The sequence below is a fragment of the Myzus persicae genome, unplaced genomic scaffold (assembly GCF_001856785.1).
Source record: "Myzus persicae strain clone G006 unplaced genomic scaffold, MPER_G0061.0, whole genome shotgun sequence".
NCBI classification, from domain to species: domain Eukaryota; kingdom Metazoa; phylum Arthropoda; class Insecta; order Hemiptera; family Aphididae; genus Myzus; species Myzus persicae.
Genome location: NW_019104267.1, coordinates 20591 through 42996, shown reverse-complemented (window position 1 = coordinate 42996; position 22406 = coordinate 20591). Strand labels below are relative to the sequence as shown.

The 22406-nt window shown below is 27.0% G+C and overlaps 1 protein-coding gene across 1 annotated transcript; it reads right to left on the bottom strand.

Annotated features, from left to right (window-relative positions):
* Positions 1-12732: 12732 nt before the first annotated feature.
* On the bottom strand, positions 12733-18340 carry LOC111040725 (zinc finger and BTB domain-containing protein 41-like). The gene is made up of 2 exons (XM_022324734.1): positions 16984-18340; positions 12733-15590 (listed from the first exon to the last, which is right to left on the bottom strand). Exons 1-2 carry the CDS (start codon positions 16994-16996, stop codon positions 13921-13923), a joined length of 1683 nt encoding a protein of 560 aa, XP_022180426.1. The 5' UTR covers positions 16997-18340; the 3' UTR covers positions 12733-13920.
* Positions 18341-22406: the final 4066 nt, after the last annotated feature.

Below are 22406 nucleotides of genomic sequence, written 5' to 3'. Positions count from 1 at the left end.
AAAAAAAATTAATTTAAAACTCACGTAGGTTTACAAAAGTCAGTGATAGGTTTCTGGGTGAATGTAACTTCATAGTTTTCTAGGCACTGTTTTCTGATGCTGTTCAACTGGTCATCAAATTTTCAATCTAACTCTGTACTAGTTTGGAAAAATTTGACGAGGGTATCAAAGGCTGCCAACGCATCAGCCCGAGAGGGTTTATTCACTGTATGTTCGGTAGGTTCAATTTCTTGATCTGAGATTTCGGGGTTTTCATCTTCTCCAGCATTTTCATCGCAGACCTCGAGATCATTATCCATTTGTATAAAAAATAGATACATATGTACATATTGATATTTTTCTATTCGTGTTAATCAACAAAACGACAATATGGTACCTAAAATTTGTTCGAGTTTCTTGTCAGCCAAAATAATTCGTTTAAACCGAGGAAATAAAAAAAAACCCTTTCTTATAATATAGAGCCTTTCTTGGGACTGAAAAACCGGTTCACATTATCCAATAATTTGTGTTAACCGAGTTCGTGTTAACGAGGGAGTACTGCGTACTTGTAAAAGTAAAAAAAAAGTTTATGACCGATCAACAATTTTTTTATCTCATTATTATTTTAAAAAACTAGTAAAAATCAAACATTTCTGATGTCTAAAAATAGCTCAAACTGAGTAAAAATAGTTAGAGGAATAAATGTTGAGGTATATAGGAAGTGTTAAAAGCAAGTCCATTGTGTGTACGTAGTTAAGAAGATGAGATGTTATACTTAATTATACCGCGACTGCAGGTTGCGACATTATGATCCACAAACTATCAGTAACTACATATTATTTGAGAGGAAAATTTAGGCTACGGACTGGGCCCTAGAACTAAGATTTAATATAAATATATTTTTACTTGATAATATAAAAAATATATAATTTTGTGCAGTTACTTTATCCCAGAATATCGATCCGTCTTTAAATTGGAAGAAATCGTAAATACTTAAATCGTAAATCTTATGCTACAATAGCTTTATTAACACCTATACGCCCTACATATTTAAATATTTTTTACTACTTAACACAATAACACCAATAGTACAGATATAAATTATTTAAAATATATTTTAAAAATCGATGATCGTTAATAAGATATAATAGTATAAACCGACTACTTTCTCAAACTTTTAATAAGAGTCAACTTTTTAAATCTAAATAAATGTATATTCTATATATCTAGTATCATTTCCAATCTAAAGCGTAGGGGAATAACATCACAAGATGTGTGCCATTTAAAATGCATTCGACCAACAGAAAGAAGCTTAGTATAGGTACCTATATAAATTACACAAATATAGGTATATAATAGTATAATACTATAATAGTACAGTAAAAATAATATTTAATTTTTAAATATATTTTTATCAATGCCTGAATAACTAATTTAGAATCAGACTAATATCGTAGATATTTTTTATTTAGTTTTAAAATTTGAAAAATGTAACCAAAGAGTATTTATATATTCTCATATGGAGTCAAAGTCTTATCTCATGTAATCTAATTTTTAAAAGAATATTTCAAGGTTACAATGAATAATTAGACCTCGTATTGTCTTAAAAGCACTATGTTAACTATATAGTGTCATCCTTTTTCTCGCATCACATAATTATTATATTAAATACAAATTATAATCACTGTAGTTTTTGATCGTATCTTCTTAATTATTGTAATTAAAATATTCTACGATTGTTATTATCACTATAATGAGTTTAAATTTTGCATTAAAAACATAATAACTATTGGATTTATAGTTTTTCTTCTAAGTTGTTTAGTTGTATGTGTTGTTAATCATTATATAGTTGTGTCATACGACACTTAGACGTGATCAGGATTAAATGTATTATTAGTTATTACAAGAAGAACAAAATTACAGTGTACCTACACCTTGCCACCATAAATCTCAGACTGCATGGTTTAATTTTTGGCACATAAAAAATCAGTAAAATATGAGAGATATTCAGAAATCCCTAAAGGTCTAAATATTAAAAACGATTCAATTATTAAAATTCATACGTATAAAATGATTGATGCATGATGTCATAATAGTTTTTATTTGTTTTCACTAAATGTTTATGTACTTACCTACTTAGTTTAGCGAAAACAATAACTTTTTAGCTTACTTACTTTGCTACAAGTTTTTAGTATATTATATGAACCTACTGTAGCTTGTAGGTACCTACATGCCATATAAACATAATATGGTAACAATAATATTGTTAATTTTAAATTATAATCAATAATTAGTAATTATGGTACAATAACACGATGTACATAATGGTATACATTATGACGTATGTAAGATTAACTTCAAAATATTAACTTCGTTAAATAATATTAAAATAATAAAATCGTATTTAATACAACATATAGGTACCAATGATTAAATGACCAATTAATAATGCAGTTGGCAGTTTATAAAATGGACAAACGAATATTATTTTTTATTTTTCATACATATTGTGGATTTTAATGAAAAAAAATTAAATACAATATCTTACTACATTAAGTAATTTTTACACAAAATGTTAATTATTTTCAATAGCTGGTACATTTATAGTATTTATTTACCAAATCCGTACCTATCACACATTATAGTCTTTAATAGTAATAATTGACTTAAATTAATAACGTACAGTTTATTATTATAATACATATAAAATATATAATATATTATATTTCAGTTTAAAATAGTTATTAAAGTACATTTTTTCAGTATAAAGGTTATATTATGTAGGCAGGTACTATTATTAATGTTTATGTTAGGTTCCCACGGTTCTTATTTTATATTATATCTTGTAATAATTTTAATTTAATTCTCAAGAAAATATTCAAAGTAACAATATCGAATAGGTATTTGAAATATTTGAATATTTTAAAATAAAATATCTCTTCAAAAAAAATATATGTATTGGCTCCTATCATGTCACAGTTAATAAACACATAATTGTGTGCAATTGTTATCGTATTCAAAATCAATTTTGTACATAAAAGGGTTTACAATATTAATTGAGTTTAGAATCCATTTATACGAGTAGATATGAGGCGATGCATATAAATTACGAGACGGGTAAATAAGGTTAACAAGCTCAATCCGGGAGTGGAAGTCATCCCTTACTTTAAACCATTGAGGCAAGAGACAGGAATAAACGGGTCGGAAAATTAGCATTTCATAAAGGGCACTCCGAGATAACGTGATTTAAACTAGAAATGTAGTAGTGATAAACCAACAAGTTTAATGCATATAAATGAAAATGAAAATACCTTGACAATATTTTATAATGTAGGTACTATTCAAAACACAATTTGGTCCTATAATAAACTAATTATATTATGTTATATTTTATAAGTAATAAACTGAAACTAACAGTAAATTATTAAAAATCATTCTATGAATTTAATAGAATACAAACATATATTAATAATCGGAATATTTTTTTAATTTCAGAAAATATAATTAAAAATATTGACGAACGTTCAACAGAAAAATAATGGATTCATTTATTTTTTATTCTTTTTAATTTTTTATCAAACTCGACTAAATTAATAATTAAATTATATGAGAAAGTGAACTCGTAATACTATTATTTTTAAAAATAATTAATCGAAATATCAATTCTCACATAAAGTATCACAAATACCTACCCAGGTATTTATTGATTTTTCAAGTAAAATTATGTTTTATTTTTAAAAATCTTTTAAACAGTAAAATTAATATATATATGCGTATGGCTTAATAATTATTTTAAGAAAAGATCATCTATCATGAAAAGAAAAAACTTCACATTTTTATACATTAATCTTTCTAACAATTAATTTTACTATACATTCACCAACATATGAAACACTTAAAAACAATATTAACAGTAATAGGCATGAAAGCTTTTATTTGTTTCATTACGAATCCACGCCTTTTATAGAATATGAGACGTGACGTGTAACCTCAGGCATAGATAATGATAAATGTGTAATCAGTAATCACAAAATGAAAATTAAGAAAGTAACATTAGTATGTTCGTTTGATAATAAAATAATGATGTCCCATTGTGTACCTATATGTAAAATGGTTGATTTTACACATAGATACACTGGTATCAATCATTTTACACAATACACAGTAAAACATGTTGCTTGCCAAAACTCAGATATTGTTTTATTTATGAAAAACAACCTTGACTAATTTATAGGCACAATCTAATTTTTGAAAAAACTTGTCAATAATAAAATAATTTATAGTTGACACAATAAATATTTAAAACATATCGTTTACCAAACGTTTTAATCGTTTCAAAAATCTGGCAAACGAAAGAAAATGTTTTTATTTCATCTTTTATAAACTGTATGCATTGTCAATATCCTATGCTATTCTATGCTATGCCACATTCAGTAAAGATAAATGCACACAAAATAGGTATTAAATATTGCACAATATAAGTAATCGATATTAATTAATGTGCATATTGTACCTACCTAGGGCTGCTTCCGAAATTTAATAGCAAAGTTTTTTTTTGGTTTTTAATAGCAATTTTTATCAGAGGACATAATTAATTGGTAGGTATATTAATTTCAATTATATCACTTACATACCAAATACGTGTTTACATTATATCATACATGCCTCAAGGTATGGTAATCTGAATACATTTAAATCCGGACATTCGTTAAATACCCACACATTTCATAATATGTATTAATAATTGGCCTTGAAAAACAAGCAGTAGGCTATTAATTTATTATAGCTAATAACTAATTAGTAATTTATAATTCAAAAAGTTTAAGTATATAAAGCACAAACTGTTATAAATTAAATTCACATTTTAATTGATGACCTTTGTAAATAACAAAGTTTAAATAAAAAAAAAATTGATTACCTACCTATACTAACAAAGGCAATATTGTTTGGCACCAATAAAATGACCAACGTAATACCTATCTACCTTTAAATAATAATAAATATTAAAAACTTATAGCTCACGTGATATTTGGGACTTGAACTATGATGAGCGTCTAAAATGTCAAGTAATGTAACATTTCATCATTGATTAAATGATCGGAAAATGTATTCGTAAGTCTTACATTACAAAAATGAAAAATTCGATGGATAAGAATTACATTTTTGTTTCTACATTATATTTATAAATGTCACTGATTTGTTGTAATAAAATATTTTATTTATTTATTTATTAGAAATATACGGGCTTCCCGTTTGCATTAAAGTTACAGGACAACAATAAAAATAATAGTAAGGTATTATATAACTTAAATATTACACGTAAATATGTAATACAATAATAACAGAAGTAAAATAATAAAGCAGTTTAAAGTTATTACAGTTATATCTATTATAAATTATTATTATTATTATTATTATTATTATTAATATTATAAATAGTTTATTTTAACAGTATTTTAAACAGTAGGTACACTAAAACCAATTATCATCAAATGAGGGGTCCTCGTTGGCGAGTGACATCATCCCTTAGAGGATCATTTTGTAAATAATTTTTGAAGGGATATGGAAGGGTTAAATTCAGGTTAACATGATTATATTATAAATATTTAGATTACACATAATATAATGGATACACTTATATCGAACTACCGAATAAAATTATAAAACATTTAATATATGTCAATGGATTTTGATCTAAAAACTGAGCATTGAGTATACATTGAGTATCAATTGTTATAGTATACGATAGAGCTAATGGAATCCTATATATTCTATATTTATATGTATACACTTCAGCTGTTTATTACATATATTATACTCCTTTTGCAGAATGAATAAAATATTCTACATTTATTTTACCCAACTCATACATTATTCAATGAATGTTTTAGCGTAGGTTGACTTGGGTTTATTTTTCATTTACTTAACAATTTTTCACGAACCATTTCTTTCATTATGTAACAGCCTACTCGGTATACTTTCGCGTATCCAAGGCAACGGCATGATTTCCAGACTTCTATAATGATATCACGCGCAGTTGATGAAATTAAACCACTTATATATCATACAGCTTAAAACGCTGAAAATGAAATTGAAATAATAGATATAATATACTTTTTATAAAGAAAACAAATTAATGATTTTTCTGATTTATGGAATTTCTTCTTACTAACAGTATTTTAATTGCCTATACTTAGTGGCTAGAGTATAATTATACATGAAAGATCAATAAACAAAAATTAGGTACACGTACCTACATATAATTGTAAATTGTAATAATACTGGCAATTGGCACCCACAGTTAAATGTTATAGCTTTGCTTAATTTAGGTATATTATATTATATATTCCTATTAGGTAAACAAAAAAATTTTTGAAAAATTTGTCCGTATAATATTTACCATGGCAACCAACATATGAATATACATATATTATATACGTAGAATAATACATTATGTAAGTTGTATTTATATAAAAGTTATCGGAGTATCAGAACTGAGGGAAAATTTGAAGAGTTATAAATTTAAAATGTTAATAAGTTATAATGTTGCATTATTTTTCAATCAAATGTTTCATATAAGAGTCATGAGATCTTAGCTCGAAAAAAAAATTGAAGGGGGGTTGGTGAGCCAAGCGATCAAGGCCTTATGTATGTTCATTATAATTTAGGTGAGTATCTATAATATGGTTTCATTCACATGACACATATTAGTATATTACCTGCTGCAATATGTCACTGTTTTCAAAATAATTGGGAAAAATTAAAATTAAACAGCAGAAACTCGGATAATACGTCCTCACAGCTAGATTCGATTTTGTTTTATAGCCGTAAATCATAAAAGAAAAACGCCACTATACTATATAATAACTATTATAGGTACTTAACTTTACCATTAGATGTTTACTAAATATTTTTGTAAGGAATTTCTATAAATAATAAAACTTTGAAAATATTTTGGAACTTTTTTAGCCATCTGTCTTATAGCCAGTTATAGGCCACACGATTTTAGTTTTTTTCGATATATTTTGACTTAATTTTGTTTTGTAGGTCAATAGCTTGATAATTTAATACAAGGTTCCTATAATAAGTTGTTCTTACAGCGGTTGGAAAATAATGAAAGTAAACAGTCATCATTTTTTTGTAATCATCATATATAATGCACCCATAATAAATTAAAAATATTGAAAAATCATGTGAAAATTTTTTTTTAATAGGTAGGCCATTTTTAATTTAAATTTTGATAAAATTGGATATAATACAAATCGAAAAATTGCGATTTTTCATCAACAATCGAGGTTATACAATATAAATTATAAAGATAATTTCAAAAAATTCATGAATATTATTCGTAAATACTTGAAACTATTCACAACTACGTTTGTTATTATTTACCTACACAACGCAATGAAAGTTAATTTTAAGCTTATACGACCTATTCACGTCGTTTCATACGAGTGTTAAGTCTATATTTTCTTGTAAGTTAATAACAGCTAGTAATATTTTATTAAGTATTATTTTTGGTTTTTAAAATCTGATTCCAATGTGGCGTGCATCGTGTCTTCGTTTTAAAAATATAAAAAAATTCGAAATCTGACTATTGAAAGTAGTGTGAGAATTTTTCCTATGGACTGTGGAAATTGTTGTTGCACTAAAATTGCGTAAAACGATTCTCACAAGCTTAAAGTTTTAAACGCTTTATGTGTTTATAAATTCTAAATATTTTAATTTTAATATAATACGAGAAATACTAAAATAAGGTCTTAAAATTGTAATCAATAACTGCAACACCTTAATGAAGAAAATAAATATATTTAGAATTTATGTACCTACTATAGTCTATAAGTACCTAACTAACTATTGGTCAATAATATTGGATGATTGAGGTGTTGTAGAGTTGTACTGCCCTTTTCAAGCAGAATATAATATATTGTATTTCTCTCGGGTGAAAAACTGAAAACACGTATCTGTGATAGGTGCATGACGTAGAGTAAAACATGATTTTGCACTTAACCAAAAAAAAAGTGTAGTGTTAAAATAAGTGTAAATGTATAATTAAGTATAGTTTTTCTAAAATAGTAAAAAATAAGTGTTCTATAAATAAAATAATAACCTTTAGATACTTTATACTTATGTCGTTAGTATAACATTCTAATCAATGAATAATATGCGTTGTGTCACTTTTGTGTCAATCTAGTTTTTCTACTTATAATAAAAAAATGATTCACCGGTCACATTTATTTATTTTAATAAGCGTTTGTAGTTCAATTTTTAACTGCAATGGATGCTCATTGTTCAGTGTTCACCCATTGAAAACATAAATATTTTTCCGTAAATGTTTTTTACATTTTTTTGTACTTTGTTGTAATTCAAAAACAAATATCCGTAGATAGGTAGGTACCTACCTACTTGACGTTTCCACTGAATATGTATACTATCATTTTCTATATATGGTATAATTTTTAAAATATTTTCACTATTTTTGAGCTTTTTATAGACATTTTTACTTAACATTTTTATAAAGACATTTTTTTTCTACTGTATAAAATTACATTTTCAAAATATTTAGATTACTTACCTACTTTTAAACTATTACCTATTAATGACATGAACTTATTAGGTACACTGTTCTACGGACCTGCGGTAAGGTGATATTGCCTTAAAAGTGAATAACAATAATATAATATGATATAAATATACTCAATTATAGTTATTAAATAATTACAATGTAATAAATGCTAAAAACTATCTGCAAAAGTTAAAGCAACCAACGTAATAAATACCTAATAATACTAGTTTCAAAAATCACTTTAATGTTTAATAGTATTAAAGCAATAACAAAAAACAAGCTGACTACAGACTGCCTCCACTCAGAATCGTTTTTCATATTGGGTATATAATGATGTATCATTAAATTCAAGTTTAAAACATCCATTATAATAGACCCACCACGCAGACATTTCGACACCTACTGTAAAGCAGAACGGTAGGTATCCACTAGACAACCGTTTTATATAAAATATCAATTTTAAATTTATATAAACAGGTTGTTATTAAATTATAAAACGATTCATATCACAAATAGGCAGTTCACAAAAAAACCGCTAATTTTATTTTATTTATGTACCTAGAGATAAATAAAATAAATATGTTTACTATAAATTCCTTGTTACGCCTAACTAACTCATTTAAGATATTGTTAGGTACAGCCGTACAGGTAAATAAAAACATTGTTTTTTTTAAACGTTAGATATAATAAGTAGTATATAATTTATCATTGCCTACGAGATACCTATTTTCAAATTCCAGTTAGGTATTGGGCTAAAACAAATTAAGATACAATATAAATTATGGGTACACGATAAACTAGACGGTAAGAGAAGCGTGCCAGCGTCAGTTCCTTATCCATATATTTTATAGCAGGGTAAAAGTGTAAGTGTCGTATATAAATAATATTAACAAAATGTAGGTAGGGTCGTAGGGACTAGAGACTCAACATTGTGCATGTATTATAATTTATTGTTACCCACAGTTAAGTTAGTAGAGGACACCAATCTACAATGATCGGGTAAACTTATACCTATACTTATTATTTTCTTAAGTGCAGAAAGACCGAAAGTTAGGTATTTTGAATATTGAATTAATGGGAATAATTCCATAACACTTCTATTTTTATTTTTTAAATTATATTTTGATAGATTGTAATATTCTAGTTTAAATAAATAATAAAAAAATCCAGTTTGTTTCCGAAACAATATCTACCCATGTCCTATATCTCTACTTAATATAATATGTTAATAACTATGCACAACTTGTTATTTAATGTTAATCTTCAAATCAATCTTTGAGATTATATTATAACGGCTCTACGTTAAAATAATATTATAAATGTACCTGTCTATATAAGTCTTTAGTCTATAATGCTAATAGTGACTGCGGGGGATAATAAGATATATGAATATATGGCTGTGCACAAAATTCAACTGAATTATTAGTAACTGGATCAGTTTTTCTTAATTTTTTTTTTGGTTTTCCCTAAAAATTTTCAAACAACTAAGAATTTTTCACTTTTTTAGTTAGGTTTATCTGTATTTCAGTTGCCTATATTATTTACATGATATACAAGTTTCAGAGGTGTGCTGGGAGTAATTGTCTGTTGAGTAAGTACTGCACTACTGTGTGCACCGAGGTGGTTCCAAGTATATTTGTGCCTTAATTGACTGAGTGACAAAATATGTACCCCAATCGACTAACCGCCATGACATCAGATAACTTTTTATGCCAATCTTCATAATAATGGAATTTTAACTTAAACATGATGCTTAAACATTAAGTAGGAAGGAACCTTATAATTTATATATTTTTTAATCTCAATAGATTTTATCTAAAAAGTTATTTCACCTTGTTTTTATACGTCTTAACCTTACTATTAAATAATAGTTGATAATAATATGAAGTGTTTTAAAATTAAACTTTTTGGGTTGTTTCTTAAATATTTATTATGTTTTTCATAGATGTATGATGTATTATGTATTATGTATTATTAAATTAAAAAAATAATTAGTAAAAATATTTTAACTGTAAATGTAATATAAATTGAGTATATTGTTTCAAAGTATACATACACATTAATAAAAAGTAATTTTAATGATTTAAACAATAAATAGGTAAAGATAATTGGCATACAATTAATTGTATAGTAACTGGTGATAGGTAACTATTGGTGGTACAGAATATCACACGAGTAACCAAGGCCGTATCTAGGGGGAGGTTCAAACTACTATCAATTTTCAATTTTGTCCTCTTTTATGCACCAACAACATTCCTATTAGAAAAGATGCTGATGTAGAAAATTGGAGCATTTTTACTATCCTAAAAGTTTATGGGATAGAAAAAAACTCATCATTGTAAAATCTAGTCTTTTGCTACCTACACTTAGAATCTAAAAACTTTTTTTTACCTAATAAATAGGGAAAAATGTAGAATAGTGTATTACTGACTAACTATTTGTTTACAAAAATTAACTTATAGGTAAAGTAGGTAGCACTAAAAACTCTACCAATAGGTATGTATTTTTTTACTATCATCAATTACTCGAAATACTTACTATCAAGATTAATTAGTAGGTTTAGACAAATCACAAACGTGATTTATTTTAGTATTGTATTGCTAACTAAACTATTTTTTTCTAAATATCTTGGTCAATTTGCACTCAGTTTTAAGTTTGAAGAATAATGTCTATTGTTTTAAAACTATTATTAAAATAATAGCTACTTTAAAAAATTTAAAAACTGGTAAATTAGCATTTTATTTTAAAATGACTGAAAAAAGTCACATAGTTACATGGTAAAAAATTATACAACGTACATAGTATATACATTTTTTTACTTTTGGTTAAAGTAATATTTAAACTAAAGCGATATTGAATTTTTGGTAAGTACTGTACCTATATATTATACCTACAGTCAGTGATATACTTAAATTTAGGAGAAGGTAAATCTAAAAATTGGGTCATCTTAAAAGTGTATAAAAGTGATTTAAATTTAATAAACATAAAAATATATTTACATTAAATTTAAGTAAAAAGCAATGACAGTCAATGGAATTATACAACTATATTTTCTGTAAAGAACGTTAAAGTATTGATTGCATTGCACAAGTTCCCTGTGAATAATAAAATGTTTAACCAATTTCTGTTTATATTTACAAAAAAAACATAAGTATATATGTGTATATAAATCAAATAAAAATACATATTGATAAAATAATGATAATAATAATAATAATAATAATAAATGAACCATCAAACTCTAACCAAAGCTGTTAACCATTAAACATAACAAATTATAATATTTGTACTTAACTATTGTAACAATAATATCACAGAAACGCTTTCCTTAAACTTACAAAAAAAAAACAAATTAAAATTTATTGTATTAATTAAATAAATCTTACAGACAAATTAATGTATAAAATAAGGTAACATGTCTTTTATGTATTTAAAAAATGAATAACTGTTACAAATAGTTCAACAATATAAATTTACAATATTTCAAGATAATAAATATTGTCACAATTTTGGTAATAATTTTGCAATGTTCTAAATTACAATGTAAGTACCAATACCTATTTAAAAAATTAAGACTTTGATACAAGTGTTTAAATGAAAATTCAAATATTTTATGAACAGAATTACTAAATCAAAACTTCAATATTAAGTGATTATTGTCAAAAAAATATTGTTATACAGGCCGCGCCTAATGATTGAAAACAAAAAGACACATCTAATAGTATAATATCTATAAATAACAAAAAAATAATAATAATAACTGCCTTAAAAATGAATAAGCTCTATGATTTACCACAACTTGTAAGTAATAACAAATAAAACATAGAAAAATATTAGAGAATACAATTCTTAACCAACTATTATTATTACATTATTATTAAACACTCATAAACATTATATTTGTAGACATATAAAAATAGTTTTGGTAACAACGGTAACGGTTGTACTCTTATGAACAACATAAAGGTTAGGTAAACATTAAATATTATAAATAATAATGGTTTATATATTGTTTTGTAAGCGTTAATGAACACATGAAATTAATTAAAAAATTTGACACAGCTCAAAATTACAGGTCATTTCTTTCACAGCAATACCAAATTAGTTTTTAAACGTCAAATAATCTGTAGGACAAATTCCAATAACAGATTTATAATACATAGTATAAAAATAAATTGCTATTTTTGTATCAAATTAATAAAAACTTGGTATAAAAACATTAGACAAAATAGTAAAAAAAACTTTTGAAACTCTTATATCAATTACATGATTTAGATCTCTTAACACGGCAAGAAAATATACGGCTAAATCAATATTAGCAAACGGATTAAACAAATTAAATTAAAAACTATCTTATGGTTCTGTCTTAATTAACATATAGCAGGTACACTATTAAATATTAATACATAAAAAAATACATGTTTATATATTCTGTATGTTTACAAACACTTACAGTCACAGTTGTAACAAGTTTATTTAAGCATTGTGCAATAACATACATTATACCACTACTATTTATATGTTATTTACAACAATTAGATGTGTAGCACTAGGAACTTATGAGTACTGGTTTTGGTCCCCATTATAACATACATACAAAATATAAAATCAAATTTACGATCTGAAAACAAAAACATAATATTTCCTTTTTAATATTATCATCCCCCAAAAAAAAAAAAAAATAATAATAATAATAACATGCCCATAAAAGCGATATTTAAAAAACTAAAATGGTTTATTGGCCAGGTCATTCTTCTTCAGAACATGGTTTGGTGTAATATTGACAACGGCAATCTTAATCTTATATCCGTAAAATAAAATAAACATGATTTACAAAAGATAAAATAAACATAAAATTATTTAACAAACCACTTAAATATTTATATATATATATATATATATATATATAATATGTAATAAAATAATTTTAACAATTTGCTGAAAAAAAAATAACACTCTGAAACTATTGAAACATAACACTAACATAGTATGCACTGTTTGAAGACTAGATTATATATAATATATATTTTTTGACTTGCACTACGTATTGGATGTAGAAAGCGTATTAACAAATTACAGTGTTATTATTTAATCTACAAAAATATCTGACATGAAGGAATATAATATGCATACATATATGTTAAGTATATATAAATGTAAAAATATATATATATATATGTTACTGTAGTGAGCCAGTAAAGGTATAAAGCGCAATTTTATTGTTATATATTAAGTCAAAAATAATTTATTTTTTGTAAGGTTTGTATACCTAAAATAAATATATAATCTGAAAAGGTAAATATATATGAACTACTATGGATGACTGACTAGATAAAATGTATATTTATATACATAATGTTTTTTTAATGGAACTATTATTGTTGTTGATGAAAAACTTGATTGAACCCTGGTAAAGGTGTAGTGCCTGTTTCAGAAGTTTGTCGTAAAAGAGCAGACAGTATTTCTGATGAAGATGTAAGGTATTCACCAACTTGAAGCTGTGTTGGCTCATGTCCAACTACATGCTGAGTAGGCAAAATAGATGGTTCATGACTTGTCAGTACTGAGAGATTAGGCTCTATATTAGTTAGGGTTGAAGATGGTATCAAAGTAATTAATTGAGATAATCCAGGCATTTCAGGGTTGGTTGACTCTTCGTAATTGTCTGCTAGCTGATTGGTTAAGGTTGTATCAAATACTTTCAGTTCATCAACTGGATATGACGCTTGAGGTTCATAGCTTATAACTGGTAAATTGACTTCACTGGTTGATCCAACAGTTTGAATAACTGTCTCACTATTATTTTCACTGTAATTAAAACTAGTTATATTAGATGAATGGAACATTTCTATTTCTGACATTGTAGAAGAATTTTCTTGTTTTATGAAATCTCCACTAGTAACTGTTTCTGCTACATTCCTTTCTAACTTATATGGCTGACCACATGTTTCAAGATAAATTGCTTCAACCGATTTACTTTTGTACAGTTCAGTTGGTTTTTTTGGTTTGGATTTCTTACTCGCATTGATGTTGTGACTTTTTTTTATGTGTCGAGTAAGATGATCTTTACGACCAAATCGTTGAGGACAAAATTGACATAGGAAATCACGCAGACCAGTGTGTACAACCATATGTCGACGAACATCCTTACCAGTGTAAAAACTACGATCGCAAAAGTTGCATCGATATTTCTTATCAGCTGGAGTCTTAATTACCCTCGATCCTGAATGTATTTTCAAATGGTACATGAGTTCATCTTTGGATTCAAATACTTTACTACAAATCTTACAATCAAGGAATCCTTCTTCTACAGAATGTACAGCTATGTGTTTACGGTAACTAAGCACTGAACTGTACTCTTTTGAGCAACCAGGGCGATCACATTGTAAAGTCCGTTTAATAGGATTATGTACTTTGGCATGATTTTTTAAATGGTCTTTCCTATGAAATGTTCGATCACAAATTGTACAATGATATTGACGTTGGTCAGAATGTATTAATACATGACGAACTAGTTTAAATTTTGACGAAAATGCTTTTGAACAATGTTTGCACACAAATGGTTTTTCACCAGTATGTGAATAAGAATGTTGTGTCAATTTACATGGACTTGTAAACGACTTAAAACACACTTGACATATGTGTCGACCTCTCAACATCTGATTGACTCCAGGTTGTTGTTGTTGCGATGGTTGTATAGAAGTACTTGAACTTTCACCACTTTCTGTACTTTCAGCCACTGTTGGTTTTTGAGTATCAGATATACTCACCGTACTTTCGGGCTGTTCATAACATTCATCGAACAGCTGACGTTTACATGTGGCTGGTAATTGTAAAGTTTTTCTGTTCCTTTTTTTTGATTGGTTAGAAAAAGTAGGATCGCTAGTTGTAGCTGGGGTGGAAGACAAACACATACAAACATTTTGCTGCCCAGTCTTACCTTGAATGGGTTGATTACAATTCGGACATAATTGAAGAACATGTGATCGCAATTGGCGACCTGGTGATATCTGGACATTGGATTCATTTTTTGGCCATTGACAATCTGTAAAAAAAAAAATAAACTGTCAACTTATGTGGTCCTCTATAAACGAATGAAATAATCTTAAATATGTTACAGACTAATTTATTACAGTTTCAACTTTACAATCTGTAAAAAAAAAAGATAAGTTTATTACTTATGCTTTACTATTTTATAATTGTTTACTAGGAAAATATAAAAGTTATTCACATATACAATTATTAAAAAATAAAGAACATAACCCAAAAATCTTCAGCCATCATAATTTAAATAACACTAACAATTTTTATCATGGTTAAATACTAATTATTTTTGATTGTAATCTCTTTTTATGACTGTCGTTAAGAACACTTCTTCATATTAATTAGCAGTTATTAGGTCATTTTAAAAATAAAAACCTCTATAATGTTTAGACAGAATACAAATTCAGATTATTAATATTACAAACAAATGTTTCATTCTAGTACATATTAGTCGGAATAATAGATTTATATCAATTTATTTTATATTATTACACGAAAAATTTACTTTATTTTCATAAAGAAATAATAAGTTGCTCATAACAAAACTGTATTCAAAATAAAGTCAATTATTCTAATTCTATTTAATAGAAATTAAATAAGAAACCAATGACATTTTGGTAAATGTACAAAGCTCATTTACATACCTCACAGTGCCTATCTAAATTTAAAAATCAAACAACAAACAAAACATGCTCTGTAGGGATACTTAATTATATCTCTGGTAAGACATAATGTACGTCCAACAATCAAAAACATTTAAGCATAAATTCACAAGCTTAATAATCAACAGAAAATAGGTTAAGTAGGTAATATGGAAAATCGTATGTTTGTGACTTATAAAAGATCAATTTTTAGTGCATTCATATAATTATTACCATAATACTAAGTTATTTCATAGAAATTTAGGATGGTAAAATCGTGTTTATTCAATGCTTTATTTATAAAAACATGTTTAATCCATATTCAAACTATCGTGGATAATTAGATATCTTTCAAAAGTTATTGGATTTACCTTCAACACAATAAAACAATAAAATGATCAAAACTTTGGACGCATAATATAGAAAATATATCATAATAATAATTAGGTCATAAATATCTCCAGTTAATACGTCCTTAAATAAATTTAACAATATTTAAGAAATGCTTTAATCAATATAATAGCTAATGATATGTTATCTCATTATAATAAATATTTAGGTGCCTTGATTGGATTCGACTATAACTATGTCACTGGCTATGTAAAGCATTTAATCTTTTAATCCAAGATAAAACACAACTTTAAGAAGTGATAGCGATTTGTGTGACTATGTTAACTAGCATTACAGACTTTGCTAACTGTGACAAAAACAAAACATTTTTAAAGTAACGGTCGGCAAGCTTGCACTACACACCTTTGGATCCCATACCGAAGGCATATTCCTTGTGTTTTGGCAGTGCGTTTCCCTGTCGGCTTGTGGACCGATGGACGTTGTGTAGATGGATGTGGTATCCAAACGGTTCCGTGCGATCGGAACAACAGGCGATCAAACGATATGAGTGGAAAACGTGTACCCGGACCACCGAGGGTAGGTTAGGTTAGGTTGTACGAACAATGTGTGACCTGATATCACCGTCGGACGGGTGTGGCGGCGGAGGAGCTCGCGACCACCACACGGGCGCCGTGCCGTAAGTCTGTTGCTGCTGTAGCAGTTGTTGTTGCTGTTGCTGTGGCCGCGGCGGCAACCGGTAACACCCGCGTGTCCGTCTCCGGTTTCTGTCTCACGTTTCGGACACCTCAGTTTGCACCTCTCGATGGCCGTCGGCGGCGACGGTCGTGGCTTTGGTCCGCGGCAAACGATTCTCCGACTGGCACCGTGTGATTCGCCGACGACGGAACCGTGCGAGAGAAACACAGACGATTTCGCATTGTTATCAAATGCGCCCTTGAGTAACAGGCAGCAGCGGCGGCGGCGGCGGCGGCGGCGGCGGCAAGCGGTGGTGCATTGTTTTTGTTTTGTTCCGTCGTTATTTTTTTTCCTCTCTTCTACTCATACTGCGAATCGGCAGATAACGTTCGGATCGAGACCGCGCGCACGTTCCGTCCGCAGCAGCAGCAGCAGGCTGTCAGCTGATGCCTGATCGCCACTTGTCGGCTGTCGCCGCTTATCGGCTATTGTTCGTTATCGGCGCGACTCGCGGCTATTTTGTTTCGCTGTACTCGGCCAGTCGTCAATAATTTCAAGATAGATTTTTTTCGTCTCCTTCCCGCTCGATGGCACTCGGGAGTCGGGACAGTCGGGGTGATACTAGCACATTCTCCGTTGCCACGACGAGACGTCTATGGACTACTGTAGACGTTCTACTTTGAATAACCGGCAACAGCACAAATCGCCGAGCAAAAGAATCGAACAGCTTTTAAAATCTGAACACAAAAAATAAGAACGGCACAAGGACCTACCATTTACCAACACATTGTCTCACATCCTCTCCTCTACCCCCTCCACCACGAGACCTGTCGACGACAACCATAGACATATTGATATCAATAATCAATATATCATAACATAGTGATGTTCTACGAGTAATAGGCTAAAACAAATCCCTATTCGACTGTTCCTAGAAATAAAATATCAAAACATTAAACCAACAAATGGATAATTTCACTTTATCCTGAAATTATTTCAGTATAAAAGACTCAATTCAATGAATTATTTAATAACTATACCTATTTTATGTAAATGCGTTTTTATTTTTAATGAGTAACACTTCTTTGTGGGAGTAATGAATTTTTTACATTGATTATATGTACATATATTTTATGTATCTGATAATGTGTCGTGTATGTTCAATGTTGTATCGTAATAATGGTACATAAACAATTATATTACGTATTACTCTTATTAGTTATTAGTTTATTACCTAATAACTATTATTAGGTAGTAATAATACAGTCGAGCATGGAGTATCGATAACTATTAGGGTTTGGCAAGTTCTTTTTAAAAAGGAATTCGTTTCTCATTCCTTGAAAAAAAATCTTTCCTTGTCGTTCCTTTAGAAAACAAACGATTTCCTTTTTTAGTTACAAATAAAAGAAAATTCTTATTTAATCATCAATGTTTTTTTTTCATTTTTAAACTAAGCCCTAAGGTACTTAACTTTTATTTTTCATACCCACAACTCACAAGTACTTATATCTATAATTTTATAGATAATCTTTACATAACATTGAATATATATTTGTTTTCTTTTATTCATCTAAATTTATTATTTTTTCTAAACGGTATAAATTAATTTTATATTTTACCATTGACTTCTATATTTTATAATTCTATACTCGATCCCGATCACTGATTGGCAATATACACATAAAGAAAAAAATATTTTAAATTAAATTGGGGGAGGGGGATAAGGTGGGATGGAGCCAAACGGTGGAGAAATTCCTCCACTTTTTATAATTCATATTTTCCATCCCACCTATTTTGTACGGCTGTTTAAGCAGTATATAAGAACTACGTATATAAATTATAAAAAGCATCATTCGACTTATTTTGAGCTACTTCGACCCCTGTAGGTAGGTAGGTACAATTTACAAAATCCTAAACATATCATCATTTCTATAAGTCGTAATCATGGATTTCATAAAACATAATTTTTGTTTTTTTTAAATTTTTTTAGTGTCTATAAATAATCTTTCTTGGGTAAAATATTTGAAAATTGATAATAAGAATTTTCATAAGTTGTTCTTAGTGTAAATAATAAAATAATTACTGTATATCCGCAATAATTTTTTATGAGAGTTTAAAGTTAAAACGTTAACAAGATTCATCACAATCATAAATTAGTTGCACATTATTTTTAGGTAGAATTTCATAAAAAATTTCTTTTTACCCCTATCTAAGATTTCAAAATTAAATACAAGATTCCTCTTAAGTCTTATTTCTACCAATAACAAAAAAAAAATGTTTATTGGAAAGTTATATTAATTTTAATAAGCACATAAAGTCAAATTTTTTTGAAATTGCATATTTACGCATAAATTAATGAATTCTTATCGAGCGATGTTACTATTTCGTTATAATTCAAATACTGAAATCCGTAGATACTTGAAATGATCACCGACAATTTATTTTATCACTTATAGGTATACACGATTAAATTTTCTAATGAGTTTAATTTTTTTTTCTATAAATATCAATAAAAAAAAAGCTAAAATATAAAATACAATGTTCCTCATAAATTGTTACTTGTTCTAGTTGTTCTGACAGTAGCTTAAAAATATTAAAGATGCATATAGGTACAATTTTTCTTTTTATAAAAGCATTTTAAGTTAAAATGTTGACAAAATTCTTCCAAATCTCTAAAATTTGAAAAATTATTTTGTTGTTATTCAAAAATATTATTAATGGTATTTAAAACTTTTACAGTTTTACATATAATTTACATTTCACTTTAACTACGCGATGACATTTTCCAGTATTTAGATTAGTTTTTAGCTATTTGCTATTACGTATCTATAATCCATAACTACCATGAACCTATTCACACTAATCTAAAGGTGGTAATTACTCAAAAGTTAATAACAATAATATTATAATATACTATAAATATACAGTATATGATTAGATAATTATAATTTATACCATTTTTGTCAAATATTAAATCAACTTACCTAAATAATAATAATTACTGAGTTACTTTAATTTTAATAGGAATATCAAAAACATACTATGAAATTTACTTGACATAATAGCTGACAGGTTCTTTTTTCTGAATCATTTTTTTCTTGTACAATGATGAATCACTAAATTCAAATTTAACATCATCTATTACAGTGATCCACTTATGACCTAAACTGTATAGTATAGTGCTGCACACTTGCCCATCTTTTCTAACATTTGATTATCCACTTCTCACTGAATTAATTGTAACATTAAGTAGACATGTAGAAATCTCATTTTTTAACAAACATTTTTAGAGTTTTGTTATTTATAAATACATAAAATAAGTTAGAATAATATTTTTAATTAAACATTCAAATAGTGCTATTTAGGTAATAGAACAATTTCAAATGAAGCTTTATGAAAATAGAATTTTGAATACACAAAGTGTAGGTATTTGAGTATGATATTTTATAGATACTAAGTTTATTTAACATAAATTCTTCCAAAAAATAAATTTTTTAATGAAGTCTATATACTTTTATTTAAATTGAAGTTTTTTATTTCAAGCACCCACATTATCCATGTACATAATAATGTATTAACTACCTTTCAGCATATTTATTAGTATTTTTGAATGCCTAAATGCATGTATAGTTACATGGTAATTTAGTGTATTCAATTCACTGTCTTTATTTTAAATAATAATACAACGGATATATCAATATCGATAAAAGTTTATAGTTGATTAATAGTTCTTCTAGCATTACAACTCATTTAGTGACACTTGACAGACTTACTTGGTTGGTTACAATCTTCCTACTGATTGTGAAGTAGTGAGTATCGGGACTAAGCATTACACATGTATAGGTCACAATTAGGCATCAAAAAATACAATTCACTCATTTTGAGGTGCATTACAGTTTTATTCAGAGTTTTAGTACATTATGTCATATTATTTAAATTACATATATTTACTTATTATATAGAATACCTAAGAAATAACACATAATATCTTTTTTTATTAATAGTCTTTTTATTCATATCACGGTTAGTTGTTACTATTTTTTTTTTTTGTTAACAACATTTTTTAAATTTTTTATAAATGACAATAATATTTTCTTATAATATACTATTTGGAAGTTATTAAATCAAAAAAAATACCTGTTTTTTAAACATTTCATAATTAATCGTAATTTAAATTAAAAGTTAGCATGTTTGAAATGAATAATCTTGAAACATAATCAAATAAAAAATTATGTTAACTGCAGTTATTCAAACTAAATGTGAAATATTTTACTGATTTTCCATATTCATCAAGCACAATAATAATGTGTGATTATAAAAGAATACAGGGATAAAAATATAAAACAAAAGTTATTTAGAAAAATTAAATAAATACAACAAAAGATTAATAGAATTTATATAATAACGTATACAACCAATTTAATAATGTATGTATTTTAATATTTTATTTGACAATAATAAATAAATATCATAAATACTGTTGATTATAACTAATAAGGTCAGTCAAGATGCAATAAAAATAATGAGCGTCTTTTTGAAAATTGTATTTAAAGATATTTGGACGGAATTAGTTAAAAATAGCTATAATAATAATTAAATATTTTTATATAAAATATTGAATATTTCAATAAACAAAATATATCAAAACTTCTCATTATTTTTCCACCTTTAACAATAACTAATACATAATGGAAGGGTAAGTACTTGCATGTATTGCATTAACTATCTTAACTAAACCTTATTACTTAACATGACTAGTAATATATTGTAATAAAAGGCACATAATATATTGTAATACTGTAGTTTGTAATACATGTAGAATTAATACGTTCAGAATTAGAAATGAAACATACAATTATTAAGCTAATATAATTATCTAAATAACAATAAGAAAGAAAGATTAACAAGACAAGAATATAATTTTTAAAATAAACGTATACTTTCAGCTTAACTAAACTATTTAACAACAATACAATTACTCTAATATAAAATAAATTATTACAGGATTATAATTCATTACATATAGTGTCCATGAAGATTGGTGAGGGGTAATGTAAGCGTCATCACTAAACCACTATAAATTAGTAAACCTTCAACAGACATATCATATACATATATTTGGACGGATTATATAAATTAGTCTATTAGTT